The sequence below is a fragment of the Falco cherrug genome (genome assembly GCF_023634085.1).
Source record: "Falco cherrug isolate bFalChe1 chromosome W unlocalized genomic scaffold, bFalChe1.pri SUPER_W_unloc_1, whole genome shotgun sequence".
NCBI lineage: Eukaryota > Metazoa > Chordata > Aves > Falconiformes > Falconidae > Falco > Falco cherrug.
This window is the reverse complement of record NW_026599288.1, coordinates 59929-76958: the sequence shown is the minus strand read 5'-3', so window position 1 is coordinate 76958 and position 17030 is coordinate 59929. Positions and strand designations below refer to the sequence as shown.

Below are 17030 nucleotides of genomic sequence, written 5' to 3'. Positions count from 1 at the left end.
TTTAAATAGCCCCTTTGTTAGAGGAAGAAGGGCAGGCGTCTCCTCAAAACTGTAGTTGTCTCCTCAGAGCTGTGTGCCTATGTGACCAGACATTGCACCCATGACCAGTCACCATACCCACATTCCTTGAGCAGACATATACAATCACAATCGATGTCCATTGTCCCCATTTCACACTATTTCTCCATATCACTGTTAGCTCTTGATTTTTTATTTTAATTTCTAATTGCAATTCAACAATTAAATCTCGTCCTAACAGATTAAATTCTGCTTCAGGGACGAGCAAGAGTTCACCCATTCCAAATTTATTTTCAGTTTCGAATACCACATTTTTGATTTTGCTTACTTTAAAGGGTTCTCCTTTTGCCCCAATTACTTGTACTTTTTCAGGGGAAACTTTACATCCCTCAGGTATTTGCTTAATAGTTGATTTTTCAGCCCCAGTGTCTACTAAAAAGGTGAACTCTTGTTTATGGGGACCTATTTTTAATTTTATCAAGGGCTCATGATGACTCCGGTCCCCTAAGATATAGAGCCCCTGACTCTCCTATTTGCCACAAACTGAGTTTTTAGGAGCGCTTACCCTAAAGGGTCGCCTGGATTTACCCCAGAGTACAGCTGAAGGGCTTTCCTCAGTCGTTCCAGCCACTCAGTAGGGCTTTCATCTTTCTTTTGCATTTCATTAAATGCTTTATTGATATTCTGGCCACGGGGTACTGCTTCCCTAATCCCCTGAATTACTATAGTTCTCAGGTCCTGCATATGAGTTCTATGCACTGGATCCTGATTATCCCAATTAGGTCTTTGGAGTGGCCATTTAATATCTGCTTGGGGTTCCTAGGCATGCTGAGCATCCCACAGTCTCATTCCTGCTTGTCATCATATCTCTTTCCTCGGTAGTAAATAATTGACCAAGGATAGATTACATCTCATCCCAAGTATAAAGGTTTGGTCCCAAAAAATTGATTTAATCTTTCTGCCACTCCGAGTGGGTCCTCAATTAAGTTTCCCATCTCGATTCTTTTAAAATCTCGTAGGTCAGCCGAGTTTAGGGGTACGGAAATATATCCGATGACAGGTTGAGGTCGCCCCATGTGTCGCGACAGAGGGAAGACACAGTCACTCAATATGAGTGATCAGCAGACTTCGTTTATTGTCTCTTACAGTCACCTTTTATGCCTTCTTATAATTAGCTCATACATATTACAAAAGTTAAGCTCATTATTGGTTAGTTGCCTAAATACCAAGCCCACCCCTAGTTTCTCTTCTGTAGTTTTCTGTTCCCACCTGCAACATTCTTTTCCCACCAAAATCTTCCTGTTATTGTGTAACAAGGACAGCCAAAGACAGTGTATTTTTGCTTTACTTCAGATAAGCTGAGAGCGATGTGCATTTTTGTTCAGCCAGCTGGACTATGTCTATGTGACCCTTTTCAGCTAGCCAGTTATCCACAATTCCCCCGTTTTTATTTTGGGCGACACAGGCTTGGTTGACCATTTTCAATAACAGCGTTTTAACACAGGAAAATACACAGCCAACTTATAAAATCTCAGTTCAGAAGTATAATTCCTGAAATACTTGAAAAATAAAGTTAGCTTGAAGCTTTAATTTAGATGCTCTTTCTGTTCCAGTGATATAAAAAGTTTAAAAAATTCAAAGGTAATTTTAAAGTTCTGAACATGGACTAATGCAAGCTCAAAACCCCAAAAGAAACCAAACTGATGTTTGACTTGGAATATTTGCAAATATTTTAGTGGAAAATCCCTGACCATTAACAATTTTCTGTCCAAATAACAACTGCCCTTATGCAACCAACCAGTCCATACATTTTCTGAAGAATTCCTCATTGGTATCAAAGAATTAACAAAGGGAAAAAAAATTAGTTCTAAGCTATATACATTCATAAGTGTTTTTTTTCAATAGTTACATACAGATTTACACACTAAGCCATAATGGCTTGTAGGTGATACACACAAGAAGAGTACGTTGCTTATCTGTCTGAATGTCTATGCTAAATTTGACAACTGTGCCACAAGCCAAGCCTACATGGGTGCTGTATGTTATGCACGTTCCTTAACAAACAGAAGTATAATAGACAAATTCCCAAGATCTAGTCCCCAACCTAATTATATTATTTTGTAGCCAATTAAGGAAAATAACACAAATGTGCATATCTACATGTGCACACACCTTTTAGTTCAGAACCGATCTGTGATAAAAGGCCTTAGCCTTATGGCATCATCGAATCTTAACGAGTACAGTAATTAAAAATGCAGTCTTAATGTAAGTGCGATTTATGCTGACATTCCCTCAAATGCTACACGTGAGTATTTCTCACTCAACTGCCTCAAGGTAAAATAGTAGTACTCGTTAATATGTATTAAAAAATCATTACTTCTCTACAATAGCAGTTGACTTCCATAACACTATGTAAGCAAAAGAGGCTTAAGATGGGTTTTCTGAATACTAACAATTTATTTTAGACTGTCTAAACTCAGGTCTTGAAAGATTTCACTCTGCCAGACGTAGAAACACTGTTGCACTCCAGTTGTGATATCCCTTTTCCCAAGTTGTCACATGCACATCTCGCTCAAGCAACAGTATTGTTAAAGTTTCTCTCTGCTACATAAAAGCATATTGCACTTGTAGATATAAAAGACAGCACTCTTACTTAGATTATTACCTTATTACCTCATAATTCTTAGTAGACCTTGTATCTCTGATTTCATCACTTCAAGAATTCACCAGAAGCAGATAAAACCACAGCATCAGACTAAACTACACCTTAACTGCTGATTCAAATAAAGGCATTCTCTTCCAGATATGCCTAATGCTTACAAATAATTTTGGCTGGTTTTGATCAAAAAACTATTATTACAATAATGATCAAAAATAATAATCCCGTTTGCAAAATGCCTTTAAGACAGCCTCCTAGTCCCAACCAATTTCCACATTCAGAATACAGCATAAATACAGAATACAGAATAAATTATCTCCATTAAGGCAAAAAGGCTTCTCTTTAAGCACAGAGATGTTTGATAGTTCAAGGCAGAAACCCATTTCTTGTAGGGGACATCTGAAGCACTTTTTTTGGTGGGTTTGTAATCAATTCCGTATTTTTCCTTGAAGGAGCTTAAGCTGTTCCTCTTGTTTCAGGAGTGTTTCCAACTCTGATTTGTCGAATAGGTCCGTATTTCCCAAAAATATCATACATTTCCTCCGCTGTGATTTTATACGGCAGGTTCCGAATATAAAGGGTCCGATTGACCTCTGGGGGCAGCCGGATGTCAGCTCGCTTGGCCGCTTGCATCGCCATGGCGCCGATCGGAGGGGGGGGGGTGTGGGGGGGTGCCGCCTCGGAGAGAAACCGCGGCCGGGAAGGGGCCTGCCTGGCTGCGCCGCCGATCGCCGCTGCCGCGGGGGACCCGGATGCTATCCCATACGCTAATAACCCGGGTAATGCCTTTTTACAATCTATGTCCCGAACGCTCCGCTTTTCTAAAAAGCATATGAGCGAATCGTACGTCGCTTGTCTCTCCATACCTTCGTCAGCGCCGTTGCAGCCTTTGCGAGATTCCGGCGACGCGTGGCCGTCCCTATTCCGTTTTCAATATTTCCTCATCCCTGATCCTTTCTCTGCAATTCTTCTTTATATGTCCCTTCTTTCCACAGTAAAAACAACATCTCTGTTCCTTCTTTACTACTACGCTCCCTTGTTTCGTTCCAGCAGACCTGTGTTCACCAGTCCGCCCTTTGCGGTCCTCTCTGACCGCTGCTACCATCATTTTTACTTGTCGCTTGCTGCTCTCTTCTTCCCGCCTTACGTAGACTTTCTGAGCTTCCCTCAATAATTCATCCAACCCTCTATTCTGCCAGTCTTCTAACTTTTCAATATTCTTTCTGATATCTTCCCATGATTTTGCCACAAACTGAGTTTTGAGGAGCGCTTACCCTAAAGGGTCGTCTGGATTTACCCCAGAGTACAGCTGAAGGGCTTTCCTCAGTCGTTCCAGCCACTCAGTAGGGCTTTCGTCTTTCTTTTGCATTTCATTAAATGCTTTATTGATATTCTGGCCACAGGGTACTGCTTCTCTAATTCCCTGAATTACTATAGTTCTCAGGTCCTGCATATGAGTTCTATGCACCGGATCCTGATTATCCCAATTAGGTCTTTGAAGTGGCCATTTCAAAAATTGATTTAATCTTTCTGCCACTCCAAGTGGGTCCTCAATTAAGTTTCCCATCTTGGTTCTTTTAAAATCTCGTAGGTCAGCCGAGTTTAGGGGTACGGAAATATATCCGATGACAGGTTGAGGTCCCCCCATGGGTATTTCCCTTAGGGGGTACATCTGAGCTGCCCCTTTTTGACTTCTAGTTACGCGTCTAGGAAGAGGGGGAGACCCTTGTTCCGACTCTGGTGGGGGAGTGGGCTCTCTGGGGACCTCTGGAGGGGCTGCGGGAGCAGGAGGAGGAATGTAAGGAGGGGGGGTTAGAAGGGTTTCGTCTAACTCTTCCTTCTTTTTTTCGTTGTTTAATTTCTATTTCATTCAGCAGGTAAAGTCTAGCTCCCGGTCTTTCTAGCCACACTTCCGCATATTGACTCTCCTCTGGGTTAAGGGGTTGTTTTTTTTTTTATTATTAACCCAGAGGTTTAATTGCTGTCTTACCCAATCTTCTTCTGACCCATAGACTGGCCAAAAGACATTTTTAGAAATCTTCTTCCCTCCCCATATCTTAGTACAATATTCTATCATCTTCTGCTTATCTTTCCCTAGGGTTCCAGGGAAATATCTCCAATTGTCTAAGATATATGCCAGAGGGGTATTCTTAGGTACAGTGGGTACCCTTCCCATGGGAGTCGAAGGCTTGCTGCCCTTCGCCCCCATCTTCTGGAATATCCACAAACATACACTCACTCGCTCCCCTTGTTCCTGGCCCAGTCCCTCGCGGGAGATGGGAGACGCAGTACTTAAGAGTCCGCACTCGCTTGGTTCAGTATATCGAACCTCTCACTCGTTATATTCCAGGAAACCCAATCCCGCCCGAACGGCAAACCCGCGAACAAATTCGCAATATACTTACGCGTCCTGCGTCTTCGTCCGGACTCCCGTGCACAGAATTTTATGGGATTTTACCGGTTTCTCCTTTGCTCATTATTCTAGAATTTAGGTTCGTCGGTAAGGTTGGAGTAAGCTGTTGGTCGCGGGGCCGCGAAATGTCGCGGGGCGCCTCCCCGGAGGACCAAAGCCCACCGTTCCTTATCCGAGTCACAGCACCAGAATTGTTATAAATTGAGACCACAATAGATCATAATCCAATTAAAATTTTTATTAATTACAGCAAGTAGAATACGAGCAAAAACAGCGCTGGACGACAGGGGAGTCTGCGCTCCGCCAACTGCCGTCCTGAGCAGTTCAAACAGTCCCTTTTTATACCTTTTTTTTTACTTTCGTGTTCATGAAGTAGTGGAGGTGTTGACCCTTCATTCATATGCACAAGCAGCATCCTGGACACCTGGCGGTTATCTTATCTTTCACAAGCGGCATCCTGGACACCTGGCGGTTATCTTATCTTTTGTTGCCTAATCTTTACATTGGGCTTAACATAAATCTTAATAAACAATACCCTATTCCATAGTTTCTTACAGGTTTATCAGTGTCAATAAAATCATTGTCTGAGTTGTCCTGTTCCCGTGCTTGGTCCTGTGTTGTGAGGGTCGCTGCAGTCAGTGACAGAAGCTTTGGGGGCAGAGGAGGTGTGGACGGAATCGCCATCGCTGACAGTGTCTTGAGAAGAGTCACGCTGTCGGTGGAATTTACAGCTTCCTCTGGTTTAGCACCGTTAGTAGAATTAGTCCACACTTGGCAAAGAGTAGTCAGAATTTGCCACCAAGGTGCTAAATGCATTCCCGACACGGAGTTCCCCTCTGCGGCAGCATCATACAATTGTCTGCTGACCGCTTTAATTTCTTTCAAAGTCTCTAAAGTTTCTTGACTGCTCGCCTGTCTCAATGAGTACAGGTTTCTAAAGCTTCTTAAAATTTCTTCAAATATTTAAAATCTCTAAGGTTTCTTGGCTGCTCACCTGTCTCGATGCATACAGGCGTTATCCTCGGGGTTTAGGTTGTCCGCCTGGTCCAGACAGCAAGACACTCGTTCAGCCAAGCCGTCTCCTCCGGAACGCAGCCCTCTTCCACGAGCTGTCTTTTTTCCGTCCTTATTCTTCCAAGGCTTCGGAACACCACCATAGGGGTCACCATTTGAGGAGACTGAGGCACGGACTCCCTGATCTGACTAGATATATACGTCTCTTTCTGGGGACGAAGCCTGATTCCCCGTTACAGATTTCCCACAGCTCACCTCTCAACTCCAGAGGGATTTATGGCCAGCCAGCTCCTGCTTCCTTTCAGCAGATCATTCAAAGTTCTGTGGGATTCGCTGCATGTCGCTCAGATAGGCGATTCGAGAGCCCTTCACGTTAGATCCTTAAACGTATCACGTCGGGGTCACCAATTTGCGGCGAATGAAGAGACGGGACGCAGCTTGATGCAAGCAAATGTCCATTTATTAGTGATTTTCTTACAATTATATATGTTTCTACCTTCTACATATTACACACTGATTGGTTAAATCTTAAGCGTAAAAAACACTAATTGGTTAATTTTTAAGGCACACCGTTAGAACAATAGATACTTACTAGTTTATCTTGACCTAGCAATAATTTTTATTCCAAGGTTAGGGAGTTTCTTTCTACGCGGCTTTCTTAATTACATATTGGCGCCATCTGTTCCCTTATCTGGCTACTCGTTTCTCTGTCCGTCTGGTTGCCTCCTTAACTGTGCCGGCTCAGGGGCCTGCAGTTAGCTTGTTCCTTTGCTCCCAGGGCTTGTGCCCTACAAGTTCTAACAAGTCTCTATTCATCAGGCTATCAGTACTTGGACTCTTGTCCTTGAGGCCTTGTCCTACACAAAGGCAATCCTATTGTATCATAAGTCAAGCAAGCGGGGCAGAAGACCAGCTTGGCTGAATAGGGAGCTCGTCTTGGATCTCAGGAGACAAAAGAAATTGTATGATCAATAGAAGGAAGGTCAGGCTTTGCAGGAAGATTACAGAGACGTGGTTGGTACATGCAGGGAGAAGACACAAAAGTCCAAAGCTCAATTAGAGTTGAAACTGGCCAGTGTTGTGTCAGAAAACAAGAAAGGCTTTTTAAAAGTATGTTAATAGCAAGAGGAGGTGCAAGGAAAACATAGAACCAATATTGTTGAAGACAGTCACCTGGTTTCAGCTGGGATAGAGTTAATTTTCTTCTTAGTAGTACAGTGCTGTGTTTTGGATCTGGTGTGAGAAAAATGTTGATAAGTCACTGATGGTTTTAGTCATTGCTGGGTGATGTTTATACTAAGTCAAGGACACTTCAGTTTCTTGGGCCCTGCCAGCAAGAGGGCTGGAGGGGAACAGAAACTGGGAGGGGACACAGCCAGGACAGCTGACCCAAACTAGCCAAAGAGGTATTCCATACCATATGACACCATGCTGAGTATATAAACTGGGGGAAGAAGAAGGAAGGGGGGACATCTGGCATTATGGTGTTTGTCTTCCCAAGTAACCATTGCACGTGATGGAGCCCTGCCTTCCTGGGGATGGCCAAACACCAGCCTGCCCATGGGAAGCAATGAATGAATTCCTTATTTTGCATTGCTTGCATGCGCAGCTTTTGCTTTACCTATTAAATTGTTCTTATCTCAACCCTCATGTTTTACATTCCTTTCCATTTCTCCTCCCCATCCTTCTGTTTGAGGGGAAGTGAGTGAGTGGCTACGAGGTGCTTGGTTGCCAGCTGGGGTTAAACTTTAGCACTGACATTTAGGGATGAAGAAAAAGCAGAGGCATTCAATGTGTTTTTGCCTCAGCCTTTAATAATACTGATAGACCTTGGGCTGCCCGGTTCTCTGAGTTGGAGGGACCACAACTGTGGTAACAATGACTTTCCATTTGTGGACACTGAAATTGTAAGGAACCAGCTGTATCAGCTGAATGTTCACAACTCCATGGGGCCTGATGGGATTCATCCCAGAGTACTGAAGGAGCCAGCAGATGTTACAGCAGGACCCCTCTTGATCATCTACCAAAAGTCTTGGGAGTCTGGGGAGGTCCCTGCTGACTGGAAGCTAATCAACAGTATTCCAATTTACAAGAAGGGCATGAGGGAAGACCCAGGAAGCTACAGAACTGTTAGTCTCATCTTAGTACTTGGAAAAATTATGGAGAGGATCATACTGGGTACTGCTGAAAGGCATTTAAAGAATAATGCAATCATCAGCACAGTCAACATGGGTTCACAAAGTCCTTTTATAATTAATCTGATATCCTTCTACGATAAGGTCATCTGCCTAGTGGATGAAGGGAAGGCGGTTGGATGTAGTTTTTCTGGATTTTAGGAAGGCTTTTGATACTGTCCCTCACAGCATCCTTCTGGACAAGCTGTACAACTGTGGGATGAGGAGGTTCACGGTGTGCTGGGTGAAGACCTGGCTGAAGGGCAGGGCTCAAAGTGTTGTAGTGAATGGGGCTACATCTGGCTGGTGACCAGTCACCAGCGGTGTTCGTCAGGACTCAATTCTAGGACCAGTTCTGTTCAATATTTTTATCAATGATCTGGATGCAGGAGTTGAATGGACCATTAGCAAGTTTGTTGATGATACTAAACTGGGAGGTGCTGGTGACTCTCTTGAGGGATGAGAGGCCTTGCAGAGGGATCTAGATAGACTGGAGCATTGGGCAATTGTTAATGGCATAAAATTTAACAAGAACAAAAGCCAGATTCTGCACCTGTTGTGGGAGTAATGCCAGGCACAAGTATAGATCAGGAGAGGAGTAGCTGGAGATCAGCCCTGCAGAAAGGGATCTGGGGGTGCTGGTTGACAGCAGGCTCAATAGGAGTCAGCAGCGTGCCCTGGCAGCCATAGGGCAAACTGCATTCTGGGGTGAATTAATCGCAGCATAACCAGCAGGCCAAAAAGAGTTCATTATCCTGCTCTATTTAGTGTTAGTGTGACCTCACTTTGAGTACTGTGTGCAGTTCTGGGCTCCATAATTTAAGAAGGATGTTAAGGTACTTGGATGTGTAAGGTACAGAGGCTGGTGAAAGGGCTGGAAAGCATATCCCAGGGGTCCTCAAACTACGGCCCACGGGCCGGATACAGCCCCCCAGGGTCCTCAGTCCAGCCCCTGGTATTTACAGAACACACACACACACACACACCGGGGGTTGGGGGGGGAAACCAAGCAGCCGCAGATGACCTCCTGCCACTTCATCTGCGCGCTGGCCCCCTGTTTAAAAAGTTTGAGGACCCCTGGCATATTCTATGAGGAGCAGCTGATGACTCTGGGTTTGTCTAGTTTAGAGAAAAGGAGAATGAGGGGCAATCTCATTACTCTCTACAGCTTCCTGAGAAGGGGAGGTAGAGGCAGAAGTGCTGATCTCTTCTCCCTGATATTCAGCGACAGGACATATGGGAATAGTTCAAGGCTGTGTCAGGGGATGTTCAGACTTGACATTAGGAAACATTTCTTTACCAAGAGGCTGGTCAAACACTGAAACAGGCTCCCTAGAGAGGTGATTGATGCCCCAAGTCTGTCAGTGTTTAAGAGGCATTTGGGCAATGCCCTTAATAACATGCTTTAACTTTTGATCAGCCCTGAAGTGGTCATGCAGCTGGACTAGATGATCAGTGTAGGTCCCTTCCAACTGAGCTCTTCTATTCTAGCTTAGCTGGTTAGACTATTTTAAAAGTACTTGAGTGGATTTATTCATTTATGTGATCTAGTCAGAACATATTAGGAACAGTAAGTTGTTTAGAAACTAGAATGAAAAGCAAGAGTTTATTAATTTATATTTTTTATTTACATTCAGCTTAAGTAACTCAATTTTTTAAAAGTATAGCATTTTGGGGAAATTTCAAGACTTTCAGAAAGGCATTAATTCAGGAAAAGATGCCTGGGGAATTCAACATGTGATGATTTGAGGCACAGAGTCCATGTCTTGTAAGTTAATGATTATCAAGTGTATATATCCAAAGGACTGAAAATTTGGAAAGCTGTGTAGAACTGGGTAGTTAATTTCGAACAAAATTTGATGCATTGGTTAACTTTGGAAATTACCTACAGACAGTAGCATTGCTTTAATTCTTTCATAATTAATAGATTAAACCATATAGATCCTGATGCTTTTGTGTCATGCAGTTACTGTGTCTTTATGGATCTCAGCTGATATCTGGTAGATTTCATTGCATGAATCTTTTACAATTTTCTCAGCCTTAAGATTGAGAGTAATACCAGACTAATTTCTAATGGATTGATAGGTTTAGTTAATATTTTTATAAAGCATTCAGTTCCTTGTGTAGGGGGTACAAAATAAATGTAGAAGATTAGTTTATAATTCAGAAACAATTTATTTGGAGATTCTATTGAGAAATCTATCATGGCAGTGATCACCATTTGGGAGAGAGGAGGTTGGATCACAGCTCCCTAGTTCTTATGAGCTCTTTAAAGTGAATGGCAGCAGATGGGAAAAAAGAAAATGTGGATTTCCCTGGCTTAGCATCTCAATACTCTTCCTGGAGGTCTAGAGGAATTATTTCTAACTCTTTCTTTATTTTTCCCCTCAGGTTGGAGGTCACACAATGCTGCCTATTCGTTGGATGCCTCCAGAAAGTATCATGTACAGAAAGTTCACCACAGAAAGCGATGTCTGGAGCCTGGGGGTCATATTATGGGAAATATTTACCTATGGCAAACAGCCATGGTATCAGCTCTCAAACAATGAGGTGTGTGTATTATATTTTCAAATAACATAGAGGGCGGCATTTTAACTGGTGGCATGGCTTCTCTGGGGAAAGGACAACAGTAAATTTATTTAGTAGAAGCAATTACCCTGATATCATATAATTATGGTATTGTCACAAACTTTGTGGTTGAAATTCTTTTTCACCCTTTTCTCAGATGGATGGAAGTAGGACTATACTAAGTTGGGACATACCTTCTTCCTTTGTATAGGATAGTCTGCTCTGGGTGACCACGAGGCAATAAAAAGGAGCTTACCTGTCTCCCAAACTGGCATTGGGTGATTTCAGTTACATATCAGGAAATGTCATCGTCACAAAGTAGTTGTTCTAAAACATTCTTGAATAGACTGAAGGAATATGGAAATCTCTTCATACCTGGGAAATCAAAAGTAATCCCTTTCCACAAATTAGCCATGGTGGTACTCATAAAGCATAAGGAGGGAGGGAGAGGTGCTCTATGTGAGACGATTGAAACTGCTTGCTTCTGAGATGAGGTGAGATTTATACACATATAGGGCAGGTATGATATTGCTTGCTTACCACTGTTCCCTCATGAATGCAAGGGATAACACAGGTTAACACAACATCACATTACATCAGATATTGCTCCTTGACATCCTACGTTATGGTGATTTTTCCATATCATATCCCACTACCTGTACATCTACCTAGAAATGCAGCTCTTCTGCAGAGGTGGCCAGGTGACTTCCACCAGTGAGGCTGCTGTGGCTATTAGCAGCTAGCTCTTCCATGGGTGAGGCCTATGTAATTGGAATGGCTACACTGATCCTTTCCTTGTGATTTCTTGTAGGTGATTGAGTGCATCACTCAAGGCAGAGTGCTGCAGCGACCTCGCACATGCCCCAAGGAAGTATATGAGTTGATGCTGGGCTGTTGGCAAAGAGACCCTCACATGAGGCTCAACATCAAAGAAATACATTCCCTCCTCCAGAATTTGGCTAAGGCATCTCCAGTTTACCTGGATATTTTAGGCTAAAATATCCTAGCATTTCTTCTTATGATCTGCGTGAATGAATGTATTCAACTGCCACTGAACTCCATTAAAATGTGTTCTTAACTTTGACAGTACTAATGACAAAGATATGAAGAAGCTTTCAAAAGGCAAGCAATGTACACATCTATAGACACAGTACTGACTTTTTAGACATTGCTGAAGCATATCTTCACTCTCAGTTTCTATCATTTTTCCTCTAATCAATTTGGTTTCTGCATTATTGTAACTCCGCATAGACAAAGGCCTTAAAAACTTGATCTGTTATATCAGCAGACTCTCCAGTTAACCCACCGCAACTAACAATGGCTTGTTGTATTCATGCTTTTGATGTGGATGAATAGAAAAATATATTTATCTCAAACTTTGTGATTTCTTCTGTATAGATACCAGGAGTCTCTTTGTATTCACCTCAGTTTTTTTGCTTCAGCATATGGGTAGAAAAAGACTAATGTTCTTTACATGAAGCATATTTCTTGCAGACACAAAGCTAGATGGAATGAGAAGAGCACTTATGTGACCCAATGTCTGAAAGAACCATGGGATCAGATGGCATCCAAAGCCACTAAAAAAATCACAAACAATTTGATGGAAGGCAAGAGATGGTTTAGCACTTTCCTTGGATAGTCTTTCTGAGGAGTAAAGGGATTGTTCAAGGAGGTGCATGGCCAGCATTTTTCATTGCCAGATACAAGTCTATGATAAAAGGGAAAAAGATATTGTCTGCACTGCACACAATTATGCTACAAAATGATGAACAAAACACATGCCCTTATTTTGTCTTCTGGTAGGATATTGGCATGCCACTGGTATAAAAATGTTCTCCAGCTAGTCTTTGGTAATAAAGGCTGAAGCTAGGCTTATTAATGTACAGGATTAATTTCAGGATCAAGTGTTTAAACTAAGGATTTTGTTAAGATAGGGTACGCTATAGATGCTGGGGTAGGTGTATCTTATATGGTGCTTGTCCAGCAGCATACTCCTTCCTTCCTCAATATTTTTTAACTGTGCAAGCAAAACTGCATGGTATTTGTTGATTAATGCCCTTTGTGCAGAAAATAAACTTTCATCTTGTAGTACACCCTTGTACTAACTCATATATATAAACCTCATATAGCTAACTCATAATAACATTAACTTATATTTCATTAAAGGGGCTAATGGAGGACACAATTACAATAGACTGATATTACATGAATAATCTAAAGCACAGAGATCACTGGTTATGTTTAAGCCACGGTGGGGGATAGATTAAGATCCCTGGACAAAATAAATGACATTGAGATTACAGCTTACTATTCAGAGTGCAAAGACCCTGAATTCAGCACCATATTTGTGTCAATGCTAGTGCTGTCATTCCCAATATCCACTTTAAAAAAATTATTTGTTTTTGATTGGATGGACATTGTACATGTACAGCATTTGCATGGCCACTGTGTTGATGACAAATGCATGGGTATATCTTGGTTTTCAAACTGGAAGTTGAAGATTTCAAATTCAGAGGTAGGATTATTTTTAATATGATTTCTTACAAATGAAAACCTACCTTACCTAGTCCTCAAGACTTTTGCCTCCCTCTGTGAGTGGGCATTGCTGCAAAAAAAGTGATCTTTCTTTTCTTTTTCTCTTTGTTTTTTCTTATTGACATGAGCCAGATCAAAATAGTCCTTCATCTTTGTGTTGAGAGTATTATATTTAATAAATTAAACATTTTAATTTTGCAAATGTTCCCATAATATTCTTAATATATAAATTACTTGTATATATTATTTATTGAGGCACTTTAGCTTGTTCCTTCAGAAGCTTTTAGAGATAGCTCATAAACATTTTGAACATTTTCAAAAGAAAACAGTTCACAGGACAGTGGTACATTTTTACCCTTCTCAATGTCATTAAAAAGGCAGCATTACAAATAAACATGAGAATATAGCTGTAAAGCCATACTCAGTTTTCCTTTAATAAACTAGATGTTATTTTTTTAACCAGTACTGAACTGGAAACACACATAAAGTCTAAGAAAAATTCCAGCAAAATCAGCCTTAAAATTTTACTAGACTGTCTTAAAAGTTCACATAGAAAGCTAGTTCACATAGAAAGCTAGATAAAGACTGAGCATCCAGCGAAACCCATTCTCTTGAGAATCTGATTTTTATGTTATAAAGGAATTTGCACATAATTTTCAACATAACAGCAGTGGAAAAAGAAGGTGTCATAGTCTGCTAATACTGTGCAGTAGGAAAGGGTTGCAGGTGATGGAATGGGAGGTGTTAAGCTTCTGCCTGCTGTATTTTTAGTTTCTTATGAGCTTAAGAAAAAGGCATTGAGATGCTTCTGTTGCAATGTAGGCTCTAACATTGAAATCAAACACGTGGATTTTGCAAGTACTGAAAGAATGTATACTCCAAAAAACCAACAAAAACCAAACCCCTGAAATTGTGCTTTAGCAGCATCTTATTTTTTATTTACTATGACTATGACTAATGACTATGAGTCATTTTAGAGACTAGCTAATGTTACAACATATTGTGCAATAATGTAGCAGTATGTTAAACCTCTAAAGCAGGGGTCCTCAAACTACGGCTCGTGGGCTGGATACAGCCCCCCAGGGTCCTCAATCTGGCCCCCAGTATTTACAAAACCCCCCGCCCCCCCCCGCCGGGGGTTGGGGGGGAAACCAAGCAGCCGCAGATGACTGCCTGCCACTTCATCCATGCGCTGGCCCCCTGTTTAAAGAGTTTGAGGACCCCTGCTCTAAAGGACCAAATGTTCAACAAAGCCACCAGTATGGATAACCTTAAGCTATATCATTACTCTTCTTCATCATACATAAAAGGCATAATCAGAGTAGACAAGCTATTAACTGTAGTTATATATATTTTACTTTTTTCATTAAAAGGTAATATATATGTATAAATTTACATACATCTACATTACTGCAAATTATAATTAGTGCTATTAAAAGTCTGCTAAATGACCGAAATAAAAAAAGAAAAAAAATATTTTTCTATGTTTGTGAAATTCAACTTTTTAGACTGGTGTGCAGCAGAGAAAGTGCTAAAATGCAAGAGATATAACAAGCACTTTTTTCCCCAAAATGACTGCTTAAAAACTTTTCTTCCATTCCCATCTGACTTGCTGATTTCTCACAAGGAAATGATCTAAGCTCCAAAAGCAGTTTGATTTATTGTCATTTTCAGGTTTGTGCTATTGCTTTTTTTATTGTCCTAGAATAACAGTGCAGCTTCACTAGCATTTTATAATTGTATGTAATAACAAAATAATTCCAGGACTATTCAGACTGCAGCACTACCTGCAGGACAATGGTGAGAATACCAAAATTCAGCAGTAATAATAGCAGCATTTGCATGCTCTTTCTCTCTCTCTCCCCCTCACCCACATCTTTTTGAGAGATTGTTTCTGTTGTGGCTGATGTAGACTTTTACAAAACACTTTGAAAATAAAAGAAATAACCCAATAAAATGATCAGGTCACTGAATGACTAAGGTACAACGGGAATGTGTTAGAACAAGACTATCTCTGAGTTGTTGCAGCCTGAAAATTAATTCAAATGCTGCTATATTGAGGCAAGTGCAGGGGAACAAATCAGGGTTTCTAATAAAACATGAAGGTTTTGATAGCACAGGAAGTTGTATTTTCTTGTCAGGGCTGGTATGAACCAGTGCTGCTTTAAATCAAAAGCCTTAGTTAGAATACTTTTGGCTTGTTTTTTTGTGGGATGGGCGGGTGTGTTACTATAATTAATCACAAATATGAAGCAAAAATTAAAAGTGCACATGTTTCAGGAAAACATTGTGAATTTCACAACAACAGAGTGACTATTTTGCCATCTTTTAAAGATATTTCAGGAGAAGGAAAAGGAAATTCTAAGTACATTATTTTACCATCTATGCATTCTAGACCAGGTCTACAGGTTGGTGGGTTTTTTTGTTTGCTTGTAGAAGACTGAGTGACAACCGGCTAGTGTTTTATAAACACTGATTACTTTGAGCAAGGATAATAGAAGCTGCTAGTAGTGGGGCTTTTTGATAGATATATGTAAGAAAACAGAGATCAAATCAAATCTTTACAGAGGCCTCTTGCAGCTTATATGTATCATTCTGCAACTTAATGAAAACCAGCTAAGAATGTTTTATATACACAAGAAATTTAATTCAACACTGGTGTTCAATTACATCACCAATAGATATAGAATCAATTATGAAATATTTGTCCCAGCCCTGCACTTCACCTATACTTTATGTATATACATATATTTCTAAATCTCTCTTGCTTTGTCACCTGAGACAGATAGACATATCTACATATAAATATAGATCTCCATATTGTCACCAAACTGTGACCTGGTGTGTAGTGCTATCTTTCTACTTTCCTTTGTCTTTTTCTTTTCTTATGTGATGTCTCTGTGCAAATATTTAGTGGTTCTCATTTTGCAGTTTGCTATAGCAAGGCTGATTTTGAAGTGATGCCTATGTATCAGTGTTAAAAGTTTTGTTTCTGAATCATGTGACCAGCTTCTCTTGACATGACATGGAAAGTTTCTTGTGTTATAGTGTATTTAATAAAAATGATGTCTTACAATAAACAATGTAATTCAAAAGAAAGATTCAATGATTACTTTAAAAGACATACAATTTTCATGAAGGGCTGTGTGCTATTTTATTTTTTGTTTTAATGTCTTTGTTCACCTCCATTCCTTCTGAAAAGGTTGAAATTAAGATATAGTTTAGTATGCTTAGAAGCATTATATATTTCCACTCTAAAACCCTGAATAAAAGCCAGATCACTGAATTCCTAGGTGAGGAAAGAAGAGTTCCATAAAAATAATAGGAAAATAAATATCCGATTTTAATGTAATCTGTTAGGCTCTTTTCTTAATTTTTATTTCTTTTTTCTCGAAAATTAAGATCCTATTTGAACACTTATTCATTTGGAGAGCTGGCTTTGCAAATAACTTAAGGCCACTTGTTTCTCCTTCAATGTGCACAACATGCAGCAGCCAAGCATAGTCCCCTTTGCTGTTCAGCAACAGGGCCTTCCACAGCCTAATAAGAGTCAAAGGCCTATCAGCTCTTTCTGCACCTTCTGTATAAAATCCATAGAGAATTGTGAAACACTAAAAAGGCTGGTAGGGGATATTCAATACAGGTCCTG

The 17030-nt window shown here is 40.7% G+C and overlaps 1 protein-coding gene across 1 annotated transcript in view; it reads left to right on the top strand.

Annotated features, from left to right (window-relative positions):
- LOC129734856 (BDNF/NT-3 growth factors receptor-like) overlaps nt 1-16612 on the top strand; it is a 248530-nt gene extending 231918 nt beyond the window's left edge. The window contains exons 16-17 of the mRNA XM_055700189.1: nt 10670-10828; nt 11658-16612. Coding sequence (XP_055556164.1) covers nt 10670-10828; nt 11658-11843 — 345 coding nt within the window. The 3' untranslated portion in view covers nt 11844-16612. The remainder of the gene's footprint in view (nt 1-10669; nt 10829-11657) is intronic.
- Nucleotides 16613-17030: the final 418 nt, after the last annotated feature.